Source organism: Miscanthus floridulus, chromosome 1 (genome assembly GCF_019320115.1).
Source record: "Miscanthus floridulus cultivar M001 chromosome 1, ASM1932011v1, whole genome shotgun sequence".
Lineage (NCBI taxonomy): Eukaryota > Viridiplantae > Streptophyta > Magnoliopsida > Poales > Poaceae > Miscanthus > Miscanthus floridulus.
The window spans coordinates 118,796,009-118,822,533 of record NC_089580.1 but is presented as its reverse complement, the minus strand read 5'-3'; the positions used below and the strand labels follow the sequence as shown (position 1 = coordinate 118,822,533).

The 26,525-nt window shown below is 46.0% G+C and overlaps 3 protein-coding genes across 4 annotated transcripts; 2 read left to right on the top strand and 1 right to left on the bottom strand.

Annotated features, from left to right (window-relative positions):
• Positions 1 to 11,229: 11,229 nt before the first annotated feature.
• Positions 11,230 to 12,063, top strand: LOC136462095 (F-box protein At2g26160-like). Its single transcript, XM_066461356.1, has one exon. The coding sequence runs from the start codon at positions 11,230 to 11,232 to the stop codon at positions 12,061 to 12,063; it is 834 nt and encodes a 277-aa protein (XP_066317453.1).
• A 6,295-nt stretch (positions 12,064 to 18,358) lies between these two features.
• Positions 18,359 to 23,323, top strand: LOC136539459 (inactive poly [ADP-ribose] polymerase RCD1-like). 2 transcript variants are annotated; one of them, XM_066531425.1, is made up of 7 exons: positions 18,359 to 18,679; positions 19,922 to 21,213; positions 21,541 to 21,782; positions 21,880 to 21,965; positions 22,277 to 22,459; positions 22,556 to 22,651; positions 22,726 to 22,910. In XM_066531425.1, exons 2-7 carry the CDS (start codon positions 20,099 to 20,101, stop codon positions 22,729 to 22,731), a joined length of 1,728 nt encoding a protein of 575 aa, XP_066387522.1. In that variant the 5' UTR covers positions 18,359 to 18,679; positions 19,922 to 20,098; the 3' UTR covers positions 22,732 to 22,910. The 2 variants fall into 2 exon arrangements, with proteins under 2 accessions (XP_066387522.1, XP_066387516.1); XM_066531419.1 differs by lacking the exon at positions 22,726 to 22,910 and adding an exon at positions 22,917 to 23,323 and having other exon boundaries at positions 18,362 to 18,679.
• A 90-nt stretch (positions 23,324 to 23,413) lies between these two features.
• On the bottom strand, positions 23,414 to 26,218 carry LOC136539469 (probable inactive shikimate kinase like 2, chloroplastic). The gene is made up of 8 exons (XM_066531432.1): positions 25,911 to 26,218; positions 25,059 to 25,249; positions 24,793 to 24,987; positions 24,561 to 24,622; positions 24,354 to 24,420; positions 24,149 to 24,267; positions 23,872 to 24,048; positions 23,414 to 23,713 (listed from the first exon to the last, which is right to left on the bottom strand). Exons 1-8 carry the CDS (start codon positions 26,154 to 26,156, stop codon positions 23,610 to 23,612), a joined length of 1,161 nt encoding a protein of 386 aa, XP_066387529.1. The 5' UTR covers positions 26,157 to 26,218; the 3' UTR covers positions 23,414 to 23,609.
• Between the last annotated feature and the right edge of the window lie 307 nt (positions 26,219 to 26,525).

Sequence of the window (26,525 nt, the reverse complement as noted above, 5' to 3'; positions counted from 1 at the left end):
TCAATCTTGGCCGGGTCAACTATGACACCTTCAGCTGATAGTACATGGCCTAAGAAGGCAACTTCCTATAGCCAAAATTTGCATTTGTTGAACTTTGCGTAGAGCTGATGTTGGGCTAGTTTCTCAAGCACCGTTCTCAGATGATGTTCGTGTTCTTCAGTGGTGGATAAATAGACAAGGATGTCATCAATAAATACTACCACAAACTTATCTAGTTCATCCATGAAAACCTTATTCATCAAGTTCATGAAGTATGCGGGAGCATTTGTGAGTCCAAAGGACACCACGGTGAACTCAAACTGCCCATACCTAGTCACAAAAGCTGTCTTCGGGATGTCACTCTCTCGAATCTTCATCTGATGATAGCCGGATCTGAGATCGATCTTGGAGAAATACTTGGCACCTCGAAGCTAATCAAGCAGATCATCAATCCTTGGTAGGGGGTACTTGTTCTTGATGGTTACTGTGTTCAAGTTTTGGTAATCAATGCACATTCTTATTGAGCCATCCTTCTTCTTAACAAACAGAATAGGGGATCCCTAGGGTGAAGCACTGGGTCTGATATATCTCTTCGAGATGAGCTCATCAAGCTATTTCTTGAGCTCGACCAGTTCATCAACTAACATGCGATAAGGTCTCTTGGCAATGGGTCATGTTCCTGGTAAGAGATCAATGATGAACTCTACATCACGATCTAGTGGCATACCCGGTAATTCTTTAGGGAATACATCGGGATAGTCTCTGACCATAGGCACATCATGAACTGTCTTCTCCTCTTTCTATGATTCTGAATTGGCTTTAAGGGCACACAGGATAGAGGTAGACTTTCCGGACTAGGGTTCACATCTAATGACTTGGCCGGATGGGTGGGTCACTTGGACATATCTAGGTGAACATGATATGATACCTTGGTGATTGGTTAATCAATCCATACCTAAGATGACATCTAGGTTAGTGGAAGGTAGCAGGGTTAGGTCGGCTTTAAAGATAAGACCCTCAATGGTAAGACTCACTCCCTTACAGGTGTGGGTGCATTTTAGGTCTCCTAAAGGTGAGCTGGTGATAATAGGCTTTCCACGTGGGGTTATAGGCATGTCATGCTCTCATGCAAACATGGATGATATGTAAGAATAAGTTGCTCCAGAGTCAAATAGAATTGATGCAGTGTTGCCATTAACTAAAAACATACCATACACAATGTCAAGGGTAGCCTGTGCTTCCTCGGCGTCCAGATGGTTGAGACATCCACGAGTAGCAGATCCCTTGAACTAAGACTTCTGAGCAGCTGAATTCTATGGGCACTCAGCGGCTTTGTGGCCTGGTTGGCCACAAGCAAAGCAGGTGAAAGGTGTACCGCCTGTAGGGGTTGGCGTGGGTGCCTTCCAGTTTCTAGTGCTTGGTGCGGAGCAGTTCTGTGCTGGGCGTTCATTCGCTGAGTGGGGACAGTGGAAATGGTCCTGAGTGTTGCGGTCCTAAGCATAACAGTCCCGGGTGTAACGATCCTGAGCAGGGTGGGAGTATTTGGTGGTGTAGCCTCCACTACCCCTACTTGATACAGGGTTGTCATCCCTATTGTGGCGAGAGCATTCCCTGGGTGGCGCATCTCTATGGAACCTCTTGCGATCACGGCCACGGAAGGACTCCTTAGACTTATGCTTCCTCTCCCTATACTCCTCTCCAGCTTTAGCACGATCTTTCTTGATCTGGATGCAGCGATCCACCAGAGCATGCAATGTGTTACTCTCAATACCACCAAACTTCAGCTTGATGTGTGGGTTAAGTCCCTTGCGGTAATAGTACAGCTTCTCCTTCTCAGAGTTCACAACATAGGAAGGTGCATAGCGAAGAAGATTGGTGAAATGAGTAGTGTACTCAGTCACCCTGTCTTTTCCCATCTTGATGTTGCAGAACTCCTCAGCTTTTGCATCCATGATACCCTTGGGAATGTGATACTTGGTGAATGCTTCGGCGAACTCATCCCACGAGATGTTGGCAGGGTCCTCATGGGAATCACTAAAACTATCCCACTAGGCGCATGCTGCACCTATGAGCTAGTGTGCGGCTGCTCCAACACACTCATCGTTGGTGAAAGTAGTGAGGTCAAGCTTCTTCTCCATCTCCTTGAGCTAGTCATCGGCTACAAGCGGGTCAGGGTCGATGCCATCATAGGTAGGTGGCCTTAGCTTCAGGAATCCTTCTAGCTTCCTTTGGAAGTCATTCTGCTGACCTCCCTGGTGACGGTTTGCTCTATTAACCAGAGCTGCAAGAAGTTGAGTCTGTTGTGCCATCACTTCTGCCAGGTTCAGTGGTGGTGGTGGTGGAATGTTCTCCTCTAGCGGCGGGGTATTCTCTAGGTTGAAGGGTATCCCCCCCACTTCTATGGCCACGGCCACAGCCACGGTTGTTGCCACCACGCCCCCCATTTGGTTCAACTGGTTCAGGGGTGGGCGCACGTCCATGGTTCATTAGACGATTAGATCGGCGGTTCGGCATCTGCAACACAGATTATAGGAATTTAAGTGCTTGTGCCATAAGTGCTTATAATTTAGTATGATTACTTTATTTTTGATGATTTAAAGAAACATTTACTCTATTCATCACTCATTACAAAGAAGCAATAAGATCCATAAGATGCAATAAGATCCAAAACATTCATTACATGGGTTTTATTACATAGCATCATCTCCAGTAGCTACACTTGAAAACGTGCGAGAATTGTACTACGCATAATGTCTCATAATACATCTCATAAGGGGCACATCATGGGGTACAACTTATGGAAGCTACTAACATGACTCCTGACCATGCAGAGTCATCTACTCTAACTCGTACACCACAGCTGGGATACGACTGTTCTCAATCTCGATCTCCTCGTTAGACTTGTAAAGTCGGGATACGTACTTCAAGGCCTCGGCGAGCTCCTTAGTAGGCTTGGCTCTAGGTAGAGTAGGGTAGGCGTCTAGGTTGAGGCAAGTCGAGGCTAACTTGAACTCCTCTATCCTAGGCTGTCTTGCTGCAAACCTCCTTGGGCAGCTAATCCCACATACCCTTCATCTCCCTGAGGCGCTTCCTATCAGACTTCTGCCAAGCCTACCATGTCCTCTCATACTTGTCCTATAGGTATTCGGTCTACCTGAGTGCCTCAATCAGGTGACCCTGGTTGTGAACAACCTTCTTCCTAAACTCCTCTAGCTCTTGAGTCATGGTCTTGTTCTGAGATTGGATCTTCAGCATATCAATCCCCTTGGATCTCTCTCTGTCTCCTCTGCGGTTAAACTCGGCCTTCTTGTCATCCAACTCTCTCTGCAACTCCAAGACCTTGTTATTGAGGTAGCAGTTCCTATTGCCTAGGTCAGTAGCTTTGTCCTATAAGTCAGCGACCTCAGTTCTGTGGACTTCTTCATGACGGTTGAGCTCGTCCTATAGCTTGGTGACTATCTCAAGTAGACTAGCTCACTCCTGTGCTCCCTGCGAGTCTCGCTCCTAGTACTCCCATAGAAGGGCTTGGTCCTGACGTCTCCTTTGCTCCAGTTGGGTCACATACCTGTCCTGCTCTAGTAGGTGGATAGCTAAGACACGAAGGCATCTGTCCTCCTCGGCAAGGATAACTCTGCTGGCTGCGAAGCTCTACTCACTAGGGGTAAGGCTAGGGTCGAGGGAATAGGGAAGTAGACGAAACTCTATCATCTTCAGGTGCTCATAGTGGTCCCTCATCACTCTACGAAGTGCCTTGTGTGAGATAGCTTGCAGTCCCTCCTCGACTGTGTCCTCTATAGTCAACTCGGTGAAAGCTAGGATAGAAGGTAAGGTAGTGCTAGCTAGGAACTCGACTGAGGCGACAATTGGTCCTTCGATTCCTCCTTCTTGAGCTGGCTTCCCGGTGCAGGTGACCTTGACAAGCTCGTCGGGGACACCTAACATGACGAGAACTCGGTAGAGGGTTTGTGCAAAACCCCCGAGCTCACATAGGTCGAAGGTGAGCTTGGCGTGGTCTAGAGGTAGCGGTCCTAGAGGTGGCCAGTCGACGTTCGTTGCCATCTGCATGTTTTAAGGAACAGGTGTTAGCAGGTCAATAATAGATAAGCCTTGCATAAAAGTAAATGCAGGGTCGGTATATAATCGAAAGAAGGGATGTTCACATCCTATTCTATTGTCCATTTCTAAGGGTTTCGTCCTATGGTCAAGTATAGCTCTGATACCAACTGAAACGACCTGATTTTCTACGAAGGGAAATCCATAGAGTCAAAGTGTAATATGACCATTGTAGATCATATTACCCAAATCCTAGTTGAATACCACATCCATACAATGATAATATCAGAGTACAAATAATGTGGAATTACATAATTTATTACATCGCCGCATTGGTGGAATCAAAAGTAGCATTCATTCAGAACAGCTTGAAGATAAGATCACCAAACTCGAGCATAGGCACGAACCCCTCAACCATCAAACTCCTCGGAGCTATACTCCTCAGCAGAACCTGTGTGCCAAAATTTATCAGTACGATTTATACTGGCCACTCCCACCCTATGAGCATTGCTTTGTGGAAATTAGATGCAAGTTGGATATAATCAGAAGGAACCTATAAGGCTGGGTTTCCTATGCAATAACATATCAAGTATATAATAATAGTTGGTCAAGTTTTAACACCATTCCCACACACATTCCACCCCATTCCCTTTCTAGAGCTAGGTTTCGATCTAGGGATCGATATACCACCATCTCCACCAACACCATACCATCGCTCAGTCGATAGGCCAACTCCCTCTCAGCACTGTCTCAAGGCCCGTAGCCCCTGGCTATGACTGACACTCTCTCATGGGGGAAGAAGAGAAGGACTCATCTCACTATCTAGTTTAAGTGAAATCCAGGAAAGGTCCATAGCCGACAAGTCGGCATATGTATCGATCAATCAACCATACACTCTGCAGAGGTTTTACATAACCACAAGATCTGCCTTCCTCGTTGACTGTCATCAACTGGGCTGATTCCGGCCGCTTGCTAGCCTAGGATAATGCCACTCTACCATTCAGCCCTGGTACACCCCAAGTCTAGTCTAGGGTGGCAAAAACTGTGAGTCATGAGCTGGGTCCACAAGGTCTCCATGAAGTCTCAGAAGGGTGTGGGGGTAATCCTCCATGCCCCATACCTCCTGACACTATCCGCTATCAACCTAGCAGTAGTGGCAATATCCTACCAAGTAGTCCGGCCATCCCGCACCATATAGGGCGAGTGGTACGTAAGGCTTCCCGGTGAATCTGAGTACTAGTAAGTCCTTAGGAATGACCAAGCTAGAATGTCTTCATCAGGGTTTCCATTTGCCGTGCCACCATAGCACCTCCACCCCAGGCTCCTCCCATCACAGGTTCACACCTAGGACCACCTCATATACCATTTACCCACCACAGATATCCATTCCAGGGGTGCCCAGGTAGTACCCCATGGCAAGACTTGCCCCAGGCTCGTCGTATACTCCAACTTGGTCAACACAACCCTCACCCTCCACACACCCAACTCACACACGCAGCACTCTCCCCATACTCCAGATAACACCATTTTCCACCACGCCTTAATGTAGTATAAGCATAGTAGAAGTGTAAGCAATGAATTATAGTAGTAAGCATGTGTCTAGCCTATTAGCAGGGTATGCAGGGATATGGTTGTGTCAAGGTAAAGGCCATCAAATAAGCATACTACCATGCAAGTCCTATCATAGTATGATTATAACAGTAAAGTAAAGCAATAGCAGTTCTATATTAGCCATGCATAATAGGTGCTACGAGATTGGTTGGGATGTGGCACCTTCAGTGTAGTCATCTCCGTACTCCTCACGGTACTCACGATCCTCATCCGTCTGGTTCTCCTCTGAGTCTGCAATGATCGTATTATAGTCACGTTAGTGACGTCTATGGAATAGCATAAAGAAGCAATGAAAATTCAAAAGAGCCAAATGCACTCAAACATGGGTTCATTGCGTAAAGCTCGATTTTAGATGAATTTTGGTCCTAGTTTCGTATTTTTCCGAGGTCATATGAATTAGTTATGAATTTTCGAAGTTTAAATCATTTCTGAAAATGGAAAAGATCGAATTAATTCTGGGCTGACACGTGTCACACTGTGACTGGTCCACGTGGCATGCTAACATCAGCATGATGTCATCGTCTCGGTTCCGAGCTGACAGGTAGGGTCCATCTGACGTTAGCAACGTCATCAGTCCTGACAGGTGGGTCTAGGGACTCTTAGGTCACTGACATGTGGGTCCGGTCAAAGTCAACATCAGTCAATGGGTGAGTCAATGGTCAACGGTCAACGGTCAACGGTCAGGGTCACCGACGTGTGGGACCAGGGGCTGCTGACGTCAGCCTGACGTCACCCCGTCTGTGTTGGCTTCTGACGTGTGGGTCCCGCGTGATGTCAGCATGATGTCATCATATGACATGTGGGTCTAGAGTGTCTGTGCCACTGACATGTGAGGCTAGGTCAACGGTCAATGTTGACCGATCAACGGTCAACTCGGACTGGGTCTTAAATGGGCTCTGGTGGGCTCAGGTCGGGTTGGTCTAGGCTGGGCTGACCCGGACACGTGGCATGCTGTGACGCAGCCACGTCACAATTCTGGGCCTCCACTGGGCTGTGGTCTACGGCTTGCGGTCCACGGTGGACGCATGTGCCGGTCTATGGTGGACTGCTTCTCCTCTCCATGAACCGTGTCTACCCTTCTTCTCTCTATGTGTGGTCCACGTGCGCCGGGCGCATGCGCGTGTGGCCAGCGAGGGGAATTCCCCTGCCTCCTCTCCCACCATGCTTCCACCGGTGGTGAGTTCACCAGCGAGCTCCCTTAGTAGCGCTGGTGTCCAATTGAGGAGGGGAAAAGCTCCCCCACGCCATGGCGACTGCGACGGTGGGGTCAAAGTGGTGGCCAAGGCTTCCTAGGGCCTTGGCCACGGTGATCGGCAGCTCAAGCACAATGACAGCATCGGTGTGGTGGCTACAGCCTCAGAGAGGCATTTCGGTGGGGCATGTAAGCTTCTACAGATCCATGGGGACGCGGCGAGGGCATCCAGGGCTCAAGGCAGGACTTCGGGTTTCCATGTGGCCGGTAGGGGCTCCTCGGCGGCCACAGCGGCATGGTGATGACAGCGAGGCACGCGGGTGCACTATGGGGCTCCGGTGGGGTGGTCATGGCGTGGTCACGGGTGTGCGCATGGGTGCATGTGTACCTAGAGGCCGGAGACGGCCCTAGCCTACGCGCTCTCGGTGTGGAGCGCCATGGCCGACATGGTGAGGTCCGGTGGCGAGCAGGGAGAGACCAGGAGGGGGCTCACCATTGGTGTCGTGGAAGATAGGGTGGTGATGCAGTGGTGGTTCGAGGCCGTGTAGCTCCAGAAGCCATGCAGCGCTGCTGTAGGCGATCGTGGCGTCGGCTCCTACTCCGGCGGCTTCGGAGGTGCTCCGATAGCGCCTCCTTCTTCTTCCTCCCTCTCCCTTCTTTCTTCCTCGCCCTTCTCTGGCTCAGGTGTGCATGGGATGGCCACAAAGTGGCGACAGGGTGTTGAGAGAACTCAGGGCACCAGGGGCCGGGGCTTTATAGCCGATCGGGGAACGGCGGAGCCCGGTGAACGGTGGATGGGGATCAAGTGCGATCGGAGGCGCATGCTTGCATCCAACGGCCCGCGCGTGGTTGCGTGGGCGTGGCGCCAAGGAGACAGGGCCATGCCTCGGGCATGACCCCCTAGCCCACTCCTGCTAGGGCTGTCGGGGCTTGGTCGGAGGCCTGAGCGGCGTGGAGGAAGACGACACTGTGGACGGGGGTGGCTGACATGCGGGGCCAAGTGGCAGCGGCAGCAAGGGAAAGCGGGGAGGCACGTGGGCGTGGGTGACGCGCGCTAGGCTGCCGCGCGAGTTGGGCCAGCCTGCTGCTGCACGCGCAGGCGGGGCTGCTTGCTGGGCTGCTACACGTAGGCGGGCCGAGAGTTTTCCTCTTCTTTTCTTTTTTCCTTTTTTGTTTTCTTTTTCTTCTTCTTTGTTTTGAATTCAAATTTGGTTTGAAATTTGAATTCCAAATTGGTGTACCTTTTAGATATGATGCCCATATCATTTTTATATATATTAGGAATTTATTTAGCTATTTTGTATAGCAAAAATAGGTGTAGTTTTGTTATACACAAATGGAAATAGTTTTCTTTTTAAACATTTATCCTTTGGTTTGAATCATGATTACTTTATGGTGTGTTTCTTTAAAGGAGTTTTCAGGCATTACATAAAGCAAATGAAAATCCAAATCACCATGTGAGTTAACAACATATGCTATGTTTCATTTGTTAGTATTTAAATAAACATGATTAACTATGGCATGCCATGCTTGTGTGATGACTTAGGTTGGGGTTAGACCTAATGCATCTCTTGGGTTGGGTTTTTATACATGACACTCATCAACACATGGGAGTTTTAAGAAAAAAAAATTTGTAGTTGGTATTTTTAGTGTATGGATTTTTGGGTTGTTACATTAAGCCCATCATCAGTAAAATAAGTTGTAACCTCAAATCAACATATTGTAACAACAACCCATCATCTATAACATTGCATAAATGATAGAAGGAAATATTTGCACACAATTACCCTTACAATTTTTCTTCAACACTTGCTCTGGTTGTCTAGTCGATTAAGTGTTTTGAAGAAAAAAAATTGACCAAGATTTGTTGTCTAGAAGGGAGGACCAAGGGGAGGGAATACCTAGTGTCCTGGTGGTGCTCGTCGCCGGCCAAAGTGGCGAGTGGCGAAGAAGGACAGCAGCGACGGTCGCTGGGACACTAGGGCTGCAGAGGGTGGACGCCGTGCCGGAGATGGTCGTAGGGACACCGGGGTTGCAGAGGGTGGACGCCGTGCCGGAGATGGTCGCGAGGACGCTGGACCCTAGGTGGTGCTTGACCGAGCACAGTCTTCTCTCCAGGTTGCGGTGTGGCGAGCGGATGGAGGAGATCGGTCGTGGGCGAGACGAGTCCAGGCGGCGGGCCACCGGCGGGAGCGGCCGGCGTGGGCAGGCGGGCGTGCGTGGGGCGACGCGCAGGCGCGGCGTTGCGAGTGGGGTGGCGTGCAGGGCGGTGATGGGGGCGGCCGGCAGGCCAAACTTTGCTGGTGGAGGCGGCTTTGGGGCTGCGGCCGCCGGCCGCGAGCACGGCGGGCGGGCACGAGCGGGGCACCGCGGGCACGAGCGGGGCACCGCGGGAGAAGGCGCGGCGGCGTGAGGATGACAGGTAGGGCGGGGGGCGGCGCTGGCAGGGGCGGTGAGCGGGTGTGCGTGAGTGAGTCTCGGCCGTGGCAGTTAAGTATTGGGTCAAGCCTTTGCCGAGTGTCCGCGATCCGACACTCGGCAAAGCCGGGATTTAAAAAAAACATTAAAAATCTTTGCTGAGAGTCAAACCGATAAAGCACTCGGCAAAGACTATACTTTGCCGAGTGGTAACCCTAGGACACTCGACAAAGGTATTTTTAAAAAAGAACTTTTCTATTTCCTTTCCCTTTTCCTTTACCTGTTTTTTCCAAATTTGTTCCAATACACTTTGAAAATACCTTGTCAAATTCACTCAACAATGCAAATTTGATGCTTCAGCGAAAAATAAACCATGATTTCATGTAGTTATAGCTCAAATTCCATTTATATAATTGCAATTACAAATTAATAATTATCAAATGGATCCAAAAAATCACTAAAATTTAACACGACATGATCTTTGATGTCTATTGGCTATATAAAAAGTTTCAGAGTCAAACCACAACTCGACCGTTACTTTCATTCCAAATCTTACCAGATCATACTCAACGATCATGAAACTTCTTCGGAGATGTTTCGGTTTATAAGCAATGTACGTGACAACTTATGCGACACCTTCTCAAATTTTTACTACAGCCTCCACATAAGATATCATGACATCTTATCAAATTTTATGATTTTCGGACTTCTTTTGGTTTTTATAGAATTTAAAAACCATTCAACCACACGCTTGGGGTCGTGTTTCCGAAATAAGATGTTCGAAAACCCTTATAATCTTATAGGTAAGGCCTCAAACTAGGTTGAATAACATGAATATCAATTTTATACTCATTTTTTCCAAATATTTGAATCACTTGTAGTTCAAATTTAACTTAATTCAAAAAATTGCTTGAAATGCAATTAATTAGTTAAATATAGCAAATAAATTCAAAAATACACCAAACTTAAGCATGGAGTACCACATGTGGTGTGTGGAGAGGTGAAAATTTTTGAAGTGTAGGAGCCAAAAAAATTATACTTTGCCAAGTGTCTATTATTGACACTTGGCAAAGAGCCTCTTTGCCGAGTGTTGCATTTGTACACTCGGCAAAGAGCTGACAGCGGCAAGCTGGATTAACGGCGGGCCAAAATTTGCCAAGTGTCAGACGTTGACACTCGGCAAAGAGGACGTCTTTGCCGAGTGTTACCTATTGGCACTCGACAAAGAGACGTCTTTGCCGAGTGTCAAGCCTGAGCACTCGGCAAAGAGTAGCTTTGCCGAGGGTCGTGTCTTTGTCAAGTGTTGAAGTTTGGGCACTCGGCAAAGACATCCTTTGCCGAGTGCCCGATATAAAATACTCGGTAAAGTTCTTGGCACTCGGCAAAGCTTGCGATTTTGATAGTGTAGTATAGCTTTCTCTTGTGTAGTGTAGGATTAGTTCGCTAGCTAGTTCTTGATAGAAGTAATTAGTGTTGGCTAGCTCACTAGCTTAGTGGAGTAGAGACTTAGGCATTGTGTGCCTAGAGATTGTAATCTCCTACAACTAAAAAGAACAATGTATGGACATTTTTTGGTATGACATTTGTTTTAGTTCATCTGTCTACCCACGCCTATGATCCCACGACATCTTCTTGATTGAATATTGCTTGTCATATGATAGAGGAATCATAGCAAAATAGGAAGTAGAAAATTATTGTGCTATCCATATACACATTGCATGTTTGCATGCACTAGCATACATTGGAACGAGCAAAAGAAAAAAGAATTAACACAAAAGGAAAGAGAATTAAGACAAAAGGAACATCTTTGCATTTCTGAGAACCTTGCCAAATCTGTCTACATTTAATTACTTCCCCTCTTTGCATTTGCAAAAGGGATAGCTTTTTCCTTCTTTCATTTGGTTTCACGCTCATGTGTTCCATCACCCTCGCTTGTTGTTTCTTGCGTGAACCATAGTTGATGTTATCTGTCTTCCATGGCTCAGCCTCCCAATCCCAAGAGAAGGTCCCTACCTCTCCCTGACTGGAGATCCAGCCTGCCAGAGGATCTCCTCAAGTCCATCAGGCAGCGTCTCACGTCAGGCCACGACACGGCGTCCTTCCGATCCGCTTGCTCCCCATGGCGCGCCGCCGTCCTGTTCGTGACCTTTGGGCCGCTCCTGTTGCTCCCGTTCGACCCCAACTCGGACTGTGTCGGCTTCTACTGCGTTCCAGAGAAGAAGGTCTTGTCCAAGACGCTGCCCGACGTGCACGACAAGGTGGCGTGTGGCTCCTCATGTGGGTGGCTAGCGCTCATGGATGAGGCGGCGTCCATGACGCTGCTGAATCCATTCGTCGGTGCCTTTGCCCCCCGTGCTGAGCTCCCACCAGCAGGCGAACACGTCACGACAGCGTCCTCGTCAGAATGCGTGTCTAGGGTCCACAACCGGTGGGTCCTCCATCCCACCAACAGCTACGAGGACGCGGATGCCGTAGGCAGAGCCATCAAGCTAGAAGATATGAGGGACGTGTTCTTCCATGAGATCATGCTCTCGGTGCCGCCAGCCACGAGTGCGTGGCCATGGCCATGCTTGGGTGCTCCATGGAGGTCGCGTTTCTGTCGGGTTGGAGTCGACAGCGCATGGACGCTGCTCGACAACAAACTGGAGTTCTCCGTGGGGTCCATCGTCCACTGCCAAGACAAGTTCTTGGCGATCGACTGCACTAGAGAAATCTCTGTCTACAGCAGCAACGCCGTCGGCGCTACTCCAACCATGATGAGGACATCAACACTGTGTCATCAAGGAGCGTTCGTGCCGCATGATCATTGATGGAGGTAGCTGCAACAATTTGGCAAGTAGCGACATGGTACAGAAGCTCGCCCTCACCACCAAACCACACCCCCATCCCTACTACATCCAATGGTTGAACAACAGTGGTAAGGCAAAGGTAACGAGACTGGTGCGAATCGATTTTGCCATCGGATCATACAAAGATATTGTTGAATGTGATGTTGTGCCTATGCAAGCTTGTAATATTCTGCTAGGTAGACCATGGCAATTTGATAGAGATTCGATGCATCATGGTAGATCAAATCAATATTCGTTTCTATACCATGATCGAAAAATTGTGTTGCATCCTATGTCTCCTGAAGCTATTATGAAATCTGATGTTACTAAGGCTACAAAAGCAAAGAGCGAGAGTGACAAATCTGTTGTTGATGACAAAGATGAGATAAAATTGAAAGGACGTTGTATGCTTGCTACAAAATCTGATACTAATGAGTTCAATGCATCCACCTCTGTTGCTTATGCTTTGGTATGCAAGGATGCTTTCATTTCATTTGAGGATATGCAACGTTCTTTGCCCCCTGCTGTTGCTAACATTTTGCAGGAGTATTCTGATGTGTTCCCCATTGAGATACCAGCGGGGCTGCCACCAATACGAGGGATTGAGCACCAAATTGATCTTATCCCTGGAGCATCTTTGCCAAACCGTGCGCCATACAGGACCAATCCGGAGGAAACGAAGGAAATTCAGCGACAAGTGCAAGAACTACTAGACAAAGGTTATGTGCGTGAGTCTCTTAGTCCTTGTGCTATTCCAGTGATTTTAGTGCCTAAGAAAGATGGAACATGGCGCATGTGTGTTGATTGTAGGGCTATTAATAATATCACCATTCGATATCGACACCCTATTCCACGACTAGATGATATGCTTGATGAATTGAGTGGTGCTGTTGTGTTTTTAAAGGTTGATTTGCGTAGTGGGTACCACCAGATTCGTATGAAATTGGGAGATGAATGGAAAACTGCTTTCAAAACCAAGTTCGGTCTATATGAGTGGTTAGTCATGCCTTTTGGGTTAACTAATGCACCTAGTACTTTCATGAGATTAATGAACGAGGTTTTGCGTGCTTTCATTGGGAAATTTGTTGTCGTCTACTTTGATGATATACTGATTTATAGCAAATCCATGGATGAACACCTTGATCACTTACGTGCTGTTTTCAATGCTCTATGTGATGCACGTTTGTTTGGTAACCTTGAGAAGTGCACTTTCTGCACCGATCGAGTATCGTTTCTTGGCTATGTTGTCACTCCACAGGGAATTGAGGTTGATAAAGCCAAGGTGGAAGCTATACAAGGATGGCCTGTACCCATGACGGTCACACAAGTGCGGAGTTTCCTAGGACTTGCTGGTTTCTATCGCCGTTTTGTGAAGGACTTCAGCACCATTGCTGCACCATTGAATGAGCTTACAAAGAAGGGAGTGCCCTTTTCTTGGGGCAAAGCACAAGAGCACGCCTTTCATGTGCTGAAAGATAAGTTAACACATGCACCTCTACTCCAACTCCCTGATTTTAATAAGACTTTTGAGCTTGAATATGATGCGAGTGGAATTGGATTGGGTGGTGTTTTGTTACAAGAAGGAAAACCTGTTGCATACTTTAGTGAGAAATTGAGCGGGCCTATTCTTAATTATTCTACATATGATAAGGAATTATATGCTCTAGTGCGGACATTAGAAACATGGCAGCATTATTTGTGGCCCAAAGAATTTGTTATACATTCTGATCATGAATCTTTGAAGCATATTCGTAGTCAAGGAAAACTGAATCGTAGACATGCAAAATGGGTTGAATTTATTGAATCTTTTCCTTATGTTATCAAACACAAGAAAGGGAAGGATAATATCATTGCAGATGCATTGTCTAGGAGATATACTTTGCTGAATCAACTTGATTACAAGATCTTTGGGTTAGAAACAATTAAAGACCGATATGCTCATGATGCTGATTTTAAAGAAGTGCTGCTGCATTGTAAAGATGGGAAAACGTGGAACAAATTCATCCTCAATGATGGGTTTGTGTTTAGAGCTAACAAGCTATGCATTCCAGCTAGCTCCGTTCGCTTGTTGTTGCTGCAGGAAGCGCATGGAGGTGGCTTGATGGGGCATTTTGGAGCGAAGAAGACGGAGGACATTCTTGCTGGTCATTTCTTTTGGCCAAAGATACGATGAGACATGGAGAGATTTGTTGCTCGCTGCACAACATGTCAAAAGGCTAAGTCCCGGTTGAATCCATATGGTTTGTATATGCCTCTTCCTGTTCCTAGTGCTCCTTGGGAGGATATTTCTATGGATTTTGTGTTGGGATTGCCACGGACTAGGAAAGGGCGAGATAGTGTTTTTGTGGTTGTGGATCGATTCTCTAAAATGGCACATTTCATACCATGTCATAAAACTGATGATGCTACAAATATTGCTGATTTGTTCTTTCGAGAAGTTGTTCGCTTGCATGGTGTGCCAAATATAATTGTTTCTGATCGTGATGCTAAATTTCTTAGCCATTTTTGAAGAACTTTATGGGCTAAATTGGGGACTAAGCTTTTATTTTCCACCACTTGTCACCCCCAAACTGATGGTCAAACTGAAGTTGTGAATAGAACTTTGTCTACTATGTTAAGGACTGTTTTAAAGAAGAATATTAAGATGTGGGAAGATTGTTTGCCTCATATTGAGTTTGCTTATAATCGTTCGCTGCATTCTACTACGAAGATGTGTCCCTTTGAGATTGTTTATGGCTTGTTACCACGTGCTCCTATTGATTTAATGCCATTGCCAAGTTCTGAAAAGTTGAATTTTGATGCTAAGCAACGTGCTAAATTGATGCTAAAACTACATGAAACCACTAAAGAAAACATAGAGCGCATGAATGTTAAGTACAAATTTGCTGGAGATAAAGGTAGAAGGGAATTGATTCTTGAACCTGGAGATTTGGTTTGGTTGCATTTGCGAAAGGATAGGTTTCCTGAATTAAGAAAATCTAAATTGATGCCTAGAGCGGATGGTCCTTTTAAAGTGATGCAACGAATAAATGAGAATGCATATAAGCTTGATCTTCCTGCAGATTTTGGGGTTAGTCCCACATTTAACATTGCAGATTTGAAGCCTTATTTGGGTGAGGAAGATGAGCTTGAGTCGAGGACGACTCAAATTCAAGAAAGGGAGGATGATGAGGACATCAACACCGATCATACATCCACGCCGTCCACGCCGACACCTGCTGGTCCTATTACCCGTGCTCGTGCTCGAACACTTAATCATCAAGTGAGTTCCTTCTTGAGCTCTTGTCCATCCTATTTAGATCTTGGAGACACGTGCACTCTTGTTTTGATTAGGAATCAAGGAGAAGACCGAAAGGGAAAAGGACTCGCGTAGGCTGGATTTGGACTGCAGCACACCTCCAACTTGCGACGGTCGCCATGGTTACATACGGAGTCGGATTGGGGTGATTCTGGACTTGTTGGAAAGCTAATAAAGTCTACTTTCATACGGATCTGACCTCATACTCATACCTGCTCATAAACGGCGTCAACAGCCCAAAAATCACCGAGAGGTCTATTCTGTCCAGGGTGCTGCGCCACCTTAAGTTAGCCCAATGGGCTTGTATCGTTTAGAGTCCAGTAGGGACGCGTCCTAGGGTTGGAGCACGACCCAAACTCTCTTGTGGTCGTCCTCCACACGTCATATACCCCTTAGCCGCCACCAGGAACACTTGGGTTTTGTTTAGATCAAGTTTAGCCTTTGCTACTTGCTTGTAGGCGCGCGTGTTGATCCAGCCGCCCGTCTCCTTGTCTTCGGAACCCCACTCAAAATAAGATTCAGTTTGAGGTTTTCAATTCCATCTTGCAAATTCAGTGCTTGTTTCCTTGTTCTTGCTAGTTCTTCGATTGCTTGCAGGACGGGAGCCCTAGTGGCTGGTTGTCGCGCTCCACAAGATCGTGACGGCTTTTGGAGGTGGTGTATCGGTTGCTAAGGCGCGGTCTTGGAAGGCTGTAGTCGAGCCGTGAACGTCATCTCCATCCACCAAATCGAGTGATCTCACGCCTCTCATCGAAAGATCGTCCATAAACCCTAGCGGGTTCATATCAAACCGCGACGCTGCTGCCATCGCTGTCGCCACCTACAGAGCTCTGCCACCGCAGCTACCTGGAATCAAACGGTGAGCTGCACATTGTGGGTGCCATAGTGAGCATGTTCCATAAGATATAGAGCTTCACCTACAACAGCGCGATCTATAAATGTAACCTCCACGACCGTACGTCGGAGTGGTCCAGGGTGAGAGACATCGGTGATCAGACATTGTTCATGTCTAAATATTTCAATGAAAGCTTCAGTGGAACAAGTGTATCTAAGTACAAGAAGAACAAAATCTACATGTCTGAGCCATTGTATGAGGATCCATCGCCTTGGTCCATCGACCGGAGATCGTTGATATTGCTACCGGCACATCCGAAGTGAAGCCCGTCCAAAAAAGATGCAAGATTCCGAGGCTCTAGGTTGGATTCGACCCAATCTCTAGAAGCTCTAGAGTTTGTGAGCCTACGACGCCGCGCACTCTGTGATTGTGTTAAATTCATAAACTTTGCTTTTTGGATTAAATATCACTTTAACGTTGGTATTTAATTTAACAGTATTGTTATCTTATCGTGCGACCGTGTGTTTTTAGTATAAATTGTTAGTTATCCCATAACAACGTACGAGCACGTTACCTAGTCAACTAAAATTGATTGGATAGGAGGCTTGTAACCCTTGACTGAAGTTAGTGCAAAAAGCTTCGAATTAATTACTAACACTTGCTCGAGTGGTTTATAGAAGTTTTTATTAGACTGTTCATCCCCGCTAACTATTAGGACTTTTCAGCGTGTCATGAAGCTAGTCTTAATATTAGATCACGAAGGAATCTTGAAAAGTAGGATATGAGATATCACCGAGGCTAGTCTTAATATTAGGTGACAACGCCTATTTTAGTTTGTATGTCTTGTTTGAAGATGTATAACTATAGTATCGCTACTAGTATTGGGTAGACATGACACTTGTCTCACTTTTGGAATTAATCCGAACGTTCTATCTTCGTATCTCCATTGTTTTTCGACAAGACTTGAAGACTTCAAGCAATCCCCCATATCAACGATAGTTAGGTAAAGCAGTACCCAATACCTGGCTGCATAAAGATCTCCAGCATGTTCGGCTGGACTTATACGATCATATACGATTATGGATTATAAGCTAGAACAGTATTTTTCTCTCACACCAAACCAACCAAATCAGCCAGCAGTAAATAATCCACGATCGTTTGAGCCGAAACGAACAGGCCGCTCAGCTCCCGTAGTCAGCCGTACTGACTCAGAGGTCTGTTCAGAAGGTCATTCTCCGCGCAAGTATTTGTAGCTAGTAGAAGATAAGCTAGCACTTACGAAAGTTTACTAGGCGGCGCTTTAGAATGAAATTGCAACACGATGCTGATGGAAATGATGTTTGGTTTTCTCATAGTGCGGTGTAGTGCCTAGCCATGGAGTAGGAAACCACGTGTAGAAAAAGGCAAGTATATATATTTGTTATATTCGCTTGGCTAATAAGTCATGACTAAAAGTACTATTAACTAATTTGTTGTGAGAAAAAAATAATATTTATTAGTTAAAAAAAATTAGCCTTATAAGCAAAAACGAGGACGATTGTTTAGATCAGCCAACAAATCCCCGGTGGCGTGAGCCAGGTTTCTCCATAGATTCGTGAAACACGACGTGCAAGTGCAATTCACCAAAATTATACATACGGGCACACCAGCCAGCAAATTGTATTGTACCATGAATTATATAGACTTTATTAAAAAAAAACTGAAACCACCGATAGGCTGCCAAGGCAAATCTGAACGTTAGAAAAAAAAAATCAGAATCCGGCATCATCACGTCGCCTTTCCCGAGTAACGCACGCAAACTAGTAGAATTTATAATAATTCAACAAAAATAAAAATCTGCAATGTCTGGGCGGTCGTGATGCGGCTGGTGTCGGGACAGAGACCGTTGACCGGATGTGCGAACCGTCCGATGCAGGCACGTCGGCATCACGGCGTCTGGCATTTTGGTTACGGCACAAGGAAAGGGGAGGGCAGCTTGACATCCAAGTTTAGCGCAACGCGTACCCGCGCCCAGGTGGGTCCGGGCCCATGCGTCGGTGAGCGATTGAGGACGTAGGGCGGTGGGTGGGGATAGACCGGAATAATAATAACCCAAGTGGGGTCACGCCAAAGCCGTGGCGCGTGCGTGGACCTCGTCCTCATCTCTTCCGCTCCGTGTCCAATAATTCTTCTACCGCCGCATACTTCCTGTCTTCCTCCCACCTTCGCCCTGCGCCGCCGCCGTCGTCGGTCGATCTGTGCTGCTCCCACCTCTAACCAATCCAATATCACCGGCGAGGGAAGCAGCAGAAGCAGAAGAAGAAGCTCCGGCGAGAACCCCCACCTCCGGCCATTGCCCGGGGATAAAGTGGGGTCGGTAGGGGACTCCTAGGGGGAGCAAAAGGGATCGGATACAAAGAGATGAAGCAATTAAATTCTTCTTCGTCCGCCGTCGCCCCTGCTAACGCTCCCACTACTAACCCTAGGTAAGCATCGTCGATCGGCGGATGTGCTTTTTCTGACTGTCTGATTCCTCGGCGAAGAGGATCCACCTTATGTGTATTTTCGATCTGGAAACTTTTTTTTCGTTTCTGTAGTCCTCTCATGTTGGATATGTTGGATGTCAATTATATGTGCTATGAAGAAGATGTGAATTGTTGGGGCTAAAGCAGATTTGAGATCACCAAGTTGATTCTTAGCGCGTGTTTAGTTGGCTGGATTTTGGAATTTGGGCTACCGTAGCACTTTCGTTTTTATTTGATAATTAGTGTTCAATCATGGACTAATTAGGCTCATGGACTAATTAGGCTCAAAACGTTGGCTCGTAATTTCCAATTAAACTGTGCAATTAGTTTTTTTTCGTCTACATTTAATACTCCATACACGTATCACAAGTCGATGTGAGCGCAAGATTCGATGTAATGGGTACCGTAGTACTTTTTGGAAAAATATTTTGGAACTAAACAAGGGCTTATATGTATCGTTGACTTTTCAAAATTTCAATTTTTTATTCCTCCGACTGCAGTTCTGTTTTATTATGATTACTTGTTAAAGTATCTGAAATCCTTTCGTGTGATACGTGTGGAACACTTTCCATGGGGAAAGTGAGTGGATTTTGTCAGAATTCCGCTGAATTTTACCCTATGCACCTTATTCTGATGTTTACTTGAGTCGTTTACTGCACTGCCATGTGATATGCGAGGGATATGGTCTAAAGATAGTACAAGTTTTCTTGCTCCATGTTCAGTTAAATTCATGATTAACTACTAATTTGTGCATGGAAGAGAATATTTGGTGTTTCAATTCATCACTCAATAGATTATTTCATAACCATGTTATCTGTATGTTAGTACAAGTATCATGTTCCCTCTCCAGCCGCAGACCGTCATGACTAATAATACCAAATATGAAGTAAAAGCTTCTCTGCCTGTCTATATGCTTGCAGCACAACCTAGGCATCGTTGGCAATTGGTTGACTTATTTTGCATGGAAAGACATTATTGCGCCACGACAAAAGAAATGTGCACTTTTATAATCTGTTTGGCCATGCTTAATATGACAGCTGGTGACAGCATTAAGATTGGTTTCTCTAGGTTCTCACGGCAAAATCGATACCATAGTTAATCCTTTTCTGAGTGTCCTGCTGTAATCCAATATTGTTCTGTTGTATATATTTAAAATGCAGCAACAATATATCTTACTGATTTCTGTCGATTTTCCCTTTGCAGGATCATTCTGTCGTTTCTCGTTTCTTATCCGACTCTTTTTGGTTTTATGCCCATCCGTTATGAGGTTGAGCGTCTTCAGAAGCTTCTCTACTAGATTAGTGTAAATAGTAGACTTGTTCGGGTTTAGCTTGGTTGGAAGAATTAGTCTCTGGTTCGTGTTCATTTCTGCTAGCAATAATGGCTACGATGAACGGAAAGGCATTGGGTAAATGTGGAAGGAACATAAATAGTCTCAAGAGAAAGCGGGAGAGCCCCGCTGCATATAATGCTGACGTCTTCCGCACTTCTGAATTGCATCAGCACCCTGTCAATGATTCTGCTGTTAGGTTTCATGTTGATCAAGACCGCAAGGCAAAGATCGTGTGCCACTTCAACAAGCAGGTTTTGCAGAGCTATAAGAACTTCATGAGTAGTGCACCACCTAAGCGTATTTTGCTTCGCAAAGGTGCTGTCTGGAAAGACATTCCAGAAAAGATTGTCAAATTGGCCCAAGCCGACTTCAGGGCAAAAAAGTCGGTCACAGAAACAGGATATCAGAACCATCTATTTTTGCTGGATTTTGCCCATATGACATTCATAGACACAAAGACAGGTCTTCAGAGGCCTATTGCTTGGATCGATGAAAATGGAAAGCGCTACTTCCCGGAATCATTTATGCAAGATCAGAAATTATTTATCAAGAAAGATTTTGGCAACGGAAATCCTGAGTACATTAGTGTTGAGCCAAATGGGACACGAGAAATGAATAACCAGCTTGGAACATCAGAAAGTTCTGCAGAAAGCTCAAACTTTGATTCAAGTACTGAAGATGTTTCCAGCCCTAAGAGAGCTAGGGCTGAAAAGAATTCCATCATAAAAAATTACTGTGATATGGGAGAAGCTATTGGAGAAAATGAGCCATGCACTTTGTTGCCTACAGTCTGTAACCTACTACCACACCAAGCTAATCCGGGTGAGGTATCACGTGCTCAGCGCACTATTGAAGCCGTGGAGAAGCTGTTGCTGCAGGGGATGGGTTCAGTTATTGAATCCAAGGACATTATTGGAATCTTCAGGACTCCATTATTGGATGACCACAAACAAGTCCGTTACCATATTCACCAAAAGCAAGTACAGGTTACTGGATGTCATCGTGGAAACGCAAATGTCCGTTATGCATGGCTTCCTTGCTCCAAAAGCACTGTGCATGAAATGATGCTGAATGGTGTTTTACAAGTTCATAAGCCGCCCATTAAGTGTGCAGCCTATGGAGAGGGCACGCTCCTTACACCAGCAAATCGTTCTGATGCCTGGTAATGTTCTTGATATATCAATTGTTCCATTTATGTCAGGATTTCCCCTTCCCCCTTTCCAAATCGTTGCTGGCACCTAACTCTCGTATCTCATCTATGTTTCTTAGCTGTTCACATTTTCCAAGTTCCGTTATGTTTTCATCTATGTCTCAGATGTTTGCACACTCCTGAGTTCATTACTTTCTCTTTACTGACATGCTATTCAGACGCTTTTAGATCGATGACAGCAACTAATTATTGTTTCATTTTATTATTCTTGTTCCTCACCAAGTTCATTTTCCTTTCCCTAACCATTGCCAAATTCAATATTTGTATTACTTTCTGCAGTGTGAAATACTCTGATGTTGATGAAAATGGCATTGTCCATATGATGTTGTGCCGTGTTATAATGGGGAACGTAGAAATAGTTCACCCTGGATCTAATCAGCACCGACCTAGTAGTGACTATTTTGATAGTGGAGTAGATGACCTTAAAAACCCACAACATTACATTGTGTGGGATATGAATATGAATAGGCACATCTATTCTGAGTTTGTAGTCATCGTCAAATTGCCTTCTAAAACCAAAGGTAACTAATCGCAGCTACCGTGTCTTCAGTTTAGTCTATTTGTTTCTTGATCTGTGGCAACCCAAATTGCCTTACTGGTAAGCATTTTCTGTGTCAGATTCCTTCGTTACGCAAGAAGACTGTCAGAATTCATCTGATCTGTCACTGGTGTTGAATTCTAGTTCACCCGACTGTATTTCAGAGGTAAGATGCTTTACATGGAGTATTAACAAGATAGTACTGTAACACTAGAGTCAACTCCTGTTGCTAACTTGATATACAGACGAGTTCCACTGTTGGAGCAGCAAGAGTGCAGTAATTCAGATTTTGTGATTTGACTCAATAATTGACTTGTGATTGCGTTATTGAGATTATAACTTGGAGCTGATTATATTCGTTATCTATGATAGAAACCTCCAAATATGATAAGTTTCCCTGTGAAACCATGCTATTTTAGTCATGTTGGAGTTGGTTAAAGCACCACTTAACAACTTCCTTTTATATACATAAAACAGGAGATGAACCTGGAGGCACCTCCAGCATTGGGAGGTGGATGTGCAGCCCCCATGCTAGGAGATTCGATGGAAAAGGCTCCAAGCTCACCTTGGATGCCTTTCTCCATGTTGTTTGCAGCGATCTCTACTAAAGTGTCTCCTGAGAATATGGACATGGTTATTAGTTGCTATGAAGAGTTTAAGGTCTGATACATTTTTTTCTCTCTCCTTTGACTGAAGTCACCTTCCCTTCTGTTGTATCCAAAATCACTTGTATTTGTATGATTGTTTATTTGCCAGATCAAGAAAATAAGCCGAGGTGAACTTGTAAAGAAGCTGAGGCATGTAGTTGGTGATAGAGTGCTAATATCGACGATAATGCGTCTCCAAGATAAGGTGTGAATTGTTCTACTTGTACCTTGCTGATACAGTTCTCTTGGATTCTTTCTGAAAGCCTGAAATCCTTTTAGCCGTAAGGTGTGTCAGCTGGTGGGGTTCCGGGATGGACCGCCAGTCCGCCACGCACCAAACTTCTGAAGGCTGTCTTTTGCTGTGAACAAGCTACTTTTCAAGAGCATCAGAACAGCAGTGGTTTGATAACCTGTTTTTTTCAACTGTTTTCTGAGGAAATCCTTTTGTTTTTGTGTCTTTTTGGCTGCAGTTACCTCCAGTGGAGAGGCCTGAGGCACTGGACGCATCAGCAGCGAAGATGGTGGCGAGGAGAGGAATGCAGAAGGGAGGAACCAGACGACTTGTTGACATAAAGCCCTGTGGGAAGCATCAACTATGAAGCCTTTTGCGTCAGTCTTTGTATGGCGGCTGCTGTTTGTTGTTTCTGTGTCGTAGGAGTCTATGTTGGCGAGGAAATTGTATCTGGTGTTTTTTCATTTCAAATTAAACTATGCATGCAGCCGACGAGCTTTTTGAACCATTGGAATGGTTCGTCAGTGAAAAGGGCTCCTTTTACCTCTTCCAGTTTGCCTTTCTAAGATAGCAGAGTTGAGCATTGTTAATTAATGTTGGGCTTATTTATATATAGAATAATATGATATACTATGTTTTTGAGTTTGTCTCTCGCTGCCTGTCGTTTGTGTATTCTGCACCCGTGGTAGCCGCTAAGAGTTAGTCCGTCGAGTTCATTTTATGCATCAGCCAACAGATTACAAGTCCCTCTCTTATATTTATTAAATTACACCCAAGAACAGAGTCCGGGCTAACTAAAACGGTGATGCAGAGAATTCTTGTTATCATTGTGCACGGTTCGATTAAATCGAACGTTCCTTTCCCTCGGTTCGATTCGAGGAGTACACTGGAGCTGCTCTTGGAATACAACTGCGCGGAGGCAGAGGATGGTTCAGATGTTGGTTGGTGGGGCGTCGGATTCAGGGTCCCAGCCTGGAGGCTCGATGTTGGGCCAATCGCCTCTGCAACCTAGCCTGATGTAGAGGCTCTTCTTCCCTGTTCGTTCCCCCATCAAATAACACAACACAAACAAGCATGGCATCAGTACTGCACAATGTGGGCCTGCATCTTGATGTTATTAGCAAGCTCATGCTCGTGGAAGGTAACTGCTGATCTTTCGCAGCCCAGCGATCATCTGGTGAATGCATACATACCTGCCAGCTTCTTGTCTGCTAAGGTTAGCTGCTTGAGGGCGACGAGGCAGCCCTGCGCAACAGCTCGCGTGTACTCCGGGTCCCACCCGCCAAGCTTCACCACCACGTCCGCCTTCGCGTAAGAAACGCTTCCACTGCTCACGCTTTTTCGGGCTTCTTCTCTCGCAGCAGCTTCGTCTGTTTGTTGGATAACACCACACACGAACAGCCTCTCAAGGTAAGGTAATGCGGTGAAATCTCCAGACCAATGTGGGGAAATGGTTTGAGAGTCTCTTACCACTTGCGTTGGACACCGATAGCCAAACCGTGAACCCAGAATGAAGGTACTGCCATCGGTCGAATCTGCTGGCTGCTCCTTGCTTGCCCCCCAGAGTTGCAACTACAGTGCGGACATGGCTGCAACGGATACATATCTTGTATCAGAATCAGCAGCTATGGGCTATGGCTACAGTAAGCAGGCTCGGGTGAAAAAAAAAACCAACCTGCTAAGGCTTTCCAAGACAACTGATTCTGCTTCAGCTACCGTGTCCGCTCCTTCGGAAGCCACCCCTACAAGTGCAGCGTCGTGTTATTCAGTGACAATAATGTTGACCGTATATGACTAGATCGACGCTGGATTTTAGTCAAATATGATAGCCCAGATATCACATCATGTTATCAATAAAATGCCATTAGGCAGAAAATCATACATGTATCAATCGATTTTTGAGTGGCGCTCTCTAACAGCTCACTTGTGCAAACCGGAAGGTACCTGCAACGCCATGAATTATGGAGACAGATTCATGAGTAGATTATCCGACATAAAGTTTGCCAATTCATACTTTGCATGTTCTGAAAATATTCAGCCTAGAATGCAATCTGCACAGCATGGTATCTAACTGGAAAGCAATCGAATGAAAGAAAGGAATAAGAAGCACTCACCCAATGCCCTCAGCTATCTCTTTAGCAACTGCCTCATTAATGTCTGTGGAATCACCAACAATGTGGACACTGATCCCTGTCAATAACTGGGTGATCCCAGATGTAAGGGATTCCCAGGATTCATCTATATCAGGCCATTTCAACTCTTGCTCTACTTTCTTCAGATTCACCACCAATTGGTCCTCATCGATGAACCTGTGACGTAGAGTGAGCAAATAAATACGTCCTCGCAAGTAAGAGTGCGATACTAGATGATCGATGCATACCATATGGTCTCGGAAGACTTAATCCTATCAAACAGTGTTTGGACATTCATCAAAGTCCTCAGTGTCCCGTCAGACTTGGCTCTGATCAGTAGAGATGTATCATTGACGTCAACAAAAACATCTCTCGAACTCTCTATCCCAAGCTTTTGGATGTCCAGTCTCAGCTCAACCTCTCCGTTTCCATCAGTGAACTATACAGACAATACAAGGTGATTTTTTTTTTGTCATGAATTAACAGTAGTAAGTTATTCATAGCAAATTAAACAACAAATATGATTATCATTATTCTTCTATCTGATTTGATTGTATTCGGCACTTGTTTTCCCTGTGGTTTAAACTTACTGATATGCGCATGGAGAGGAACAGTAAAGCAGTATGGGATGGGAGTTTGCTCTGAACCTGTTTCAGAAACACGGAGTAATCAACCATAGGAGAGCATGGTTAACTTCCATGCTGCTAACGATAATGATTGCACTAGCATTCCCCGTTGTCTTTTGATCGCTTCTAGTAATCACGATTGCCCAATCAGTATGCGTAATTTTGTTTCGGTCGTGGACAGCTAAACCCGTAGGAATTACTACATTACCATTCTATCAAGAGCTGGATTAGTTGTAACACTCGTTGACAGCACATAATATTATGCAGAGTCAACTACTCCAGTAAACAACGGTAATGGGAAGAAAGCGGTGCTCAAGCTTTTGCAGACACTAGTGTTGGTACACGACGAATTAAATGAGCAACGGAGAGTAAGCGAGGTGACATAATCTGGTGCGTCAGATTGCAGGCAGAGTACTTACGGGCATGAGCACCAGGTAGCTAAGCAATCCCCGATAAGAAACTACTAGTACTTGCCTCGTAGTCCTTGGACGGGGCGGCCGACGCGGACACGGAGGCTCGTGGGCGGAGGCGACTCGCCGACGGCGCGGCGGCGGCCGAGAGTGATCGAAACCGACGAAACTGGGTACCAGGGAGCCGAGGGAGATGAGAGCTTGGGAGGGTGTTGCGGCCCCGGCGGTGAGGGTCTGGCTTGGTGGGGAAGGAGCAGGGAACGGAGGAGCAAGCAGCCATGTTTGCTGCTGCCGCTGGCCCTATCCTCATTATTGGACAGGGAAGTGGAACCCTGAAGAAGTGAAGAGCTCCAGCGTCTGCCTCTGCTGCCTGCCAAAGTGCGTGCGTGTGTTGGGTTGGGCCTTGTATTTAGGCCCAAAGCTTAGTTGTCTTCCTGTCGCGACATCCTCGAGTCCAAACCCAATCTCATCGCTGTCGATGGCTGTTGTCACTTGGTTTGGCAGGCGGGTCGGAACGGTGAGAGCGGCGCCAGTGCGCCACCGTCCACCGACCACAACGGCGGAGGATGGAAAGTGGTCACTAGTGGGCGACAAGCACAGTAGAGGCGACAACGTCATAGAAGGTAACAGAGAATGAAGATGACACGTGCCGGTCCACTCGAGTGAGTTTTGCTTTATT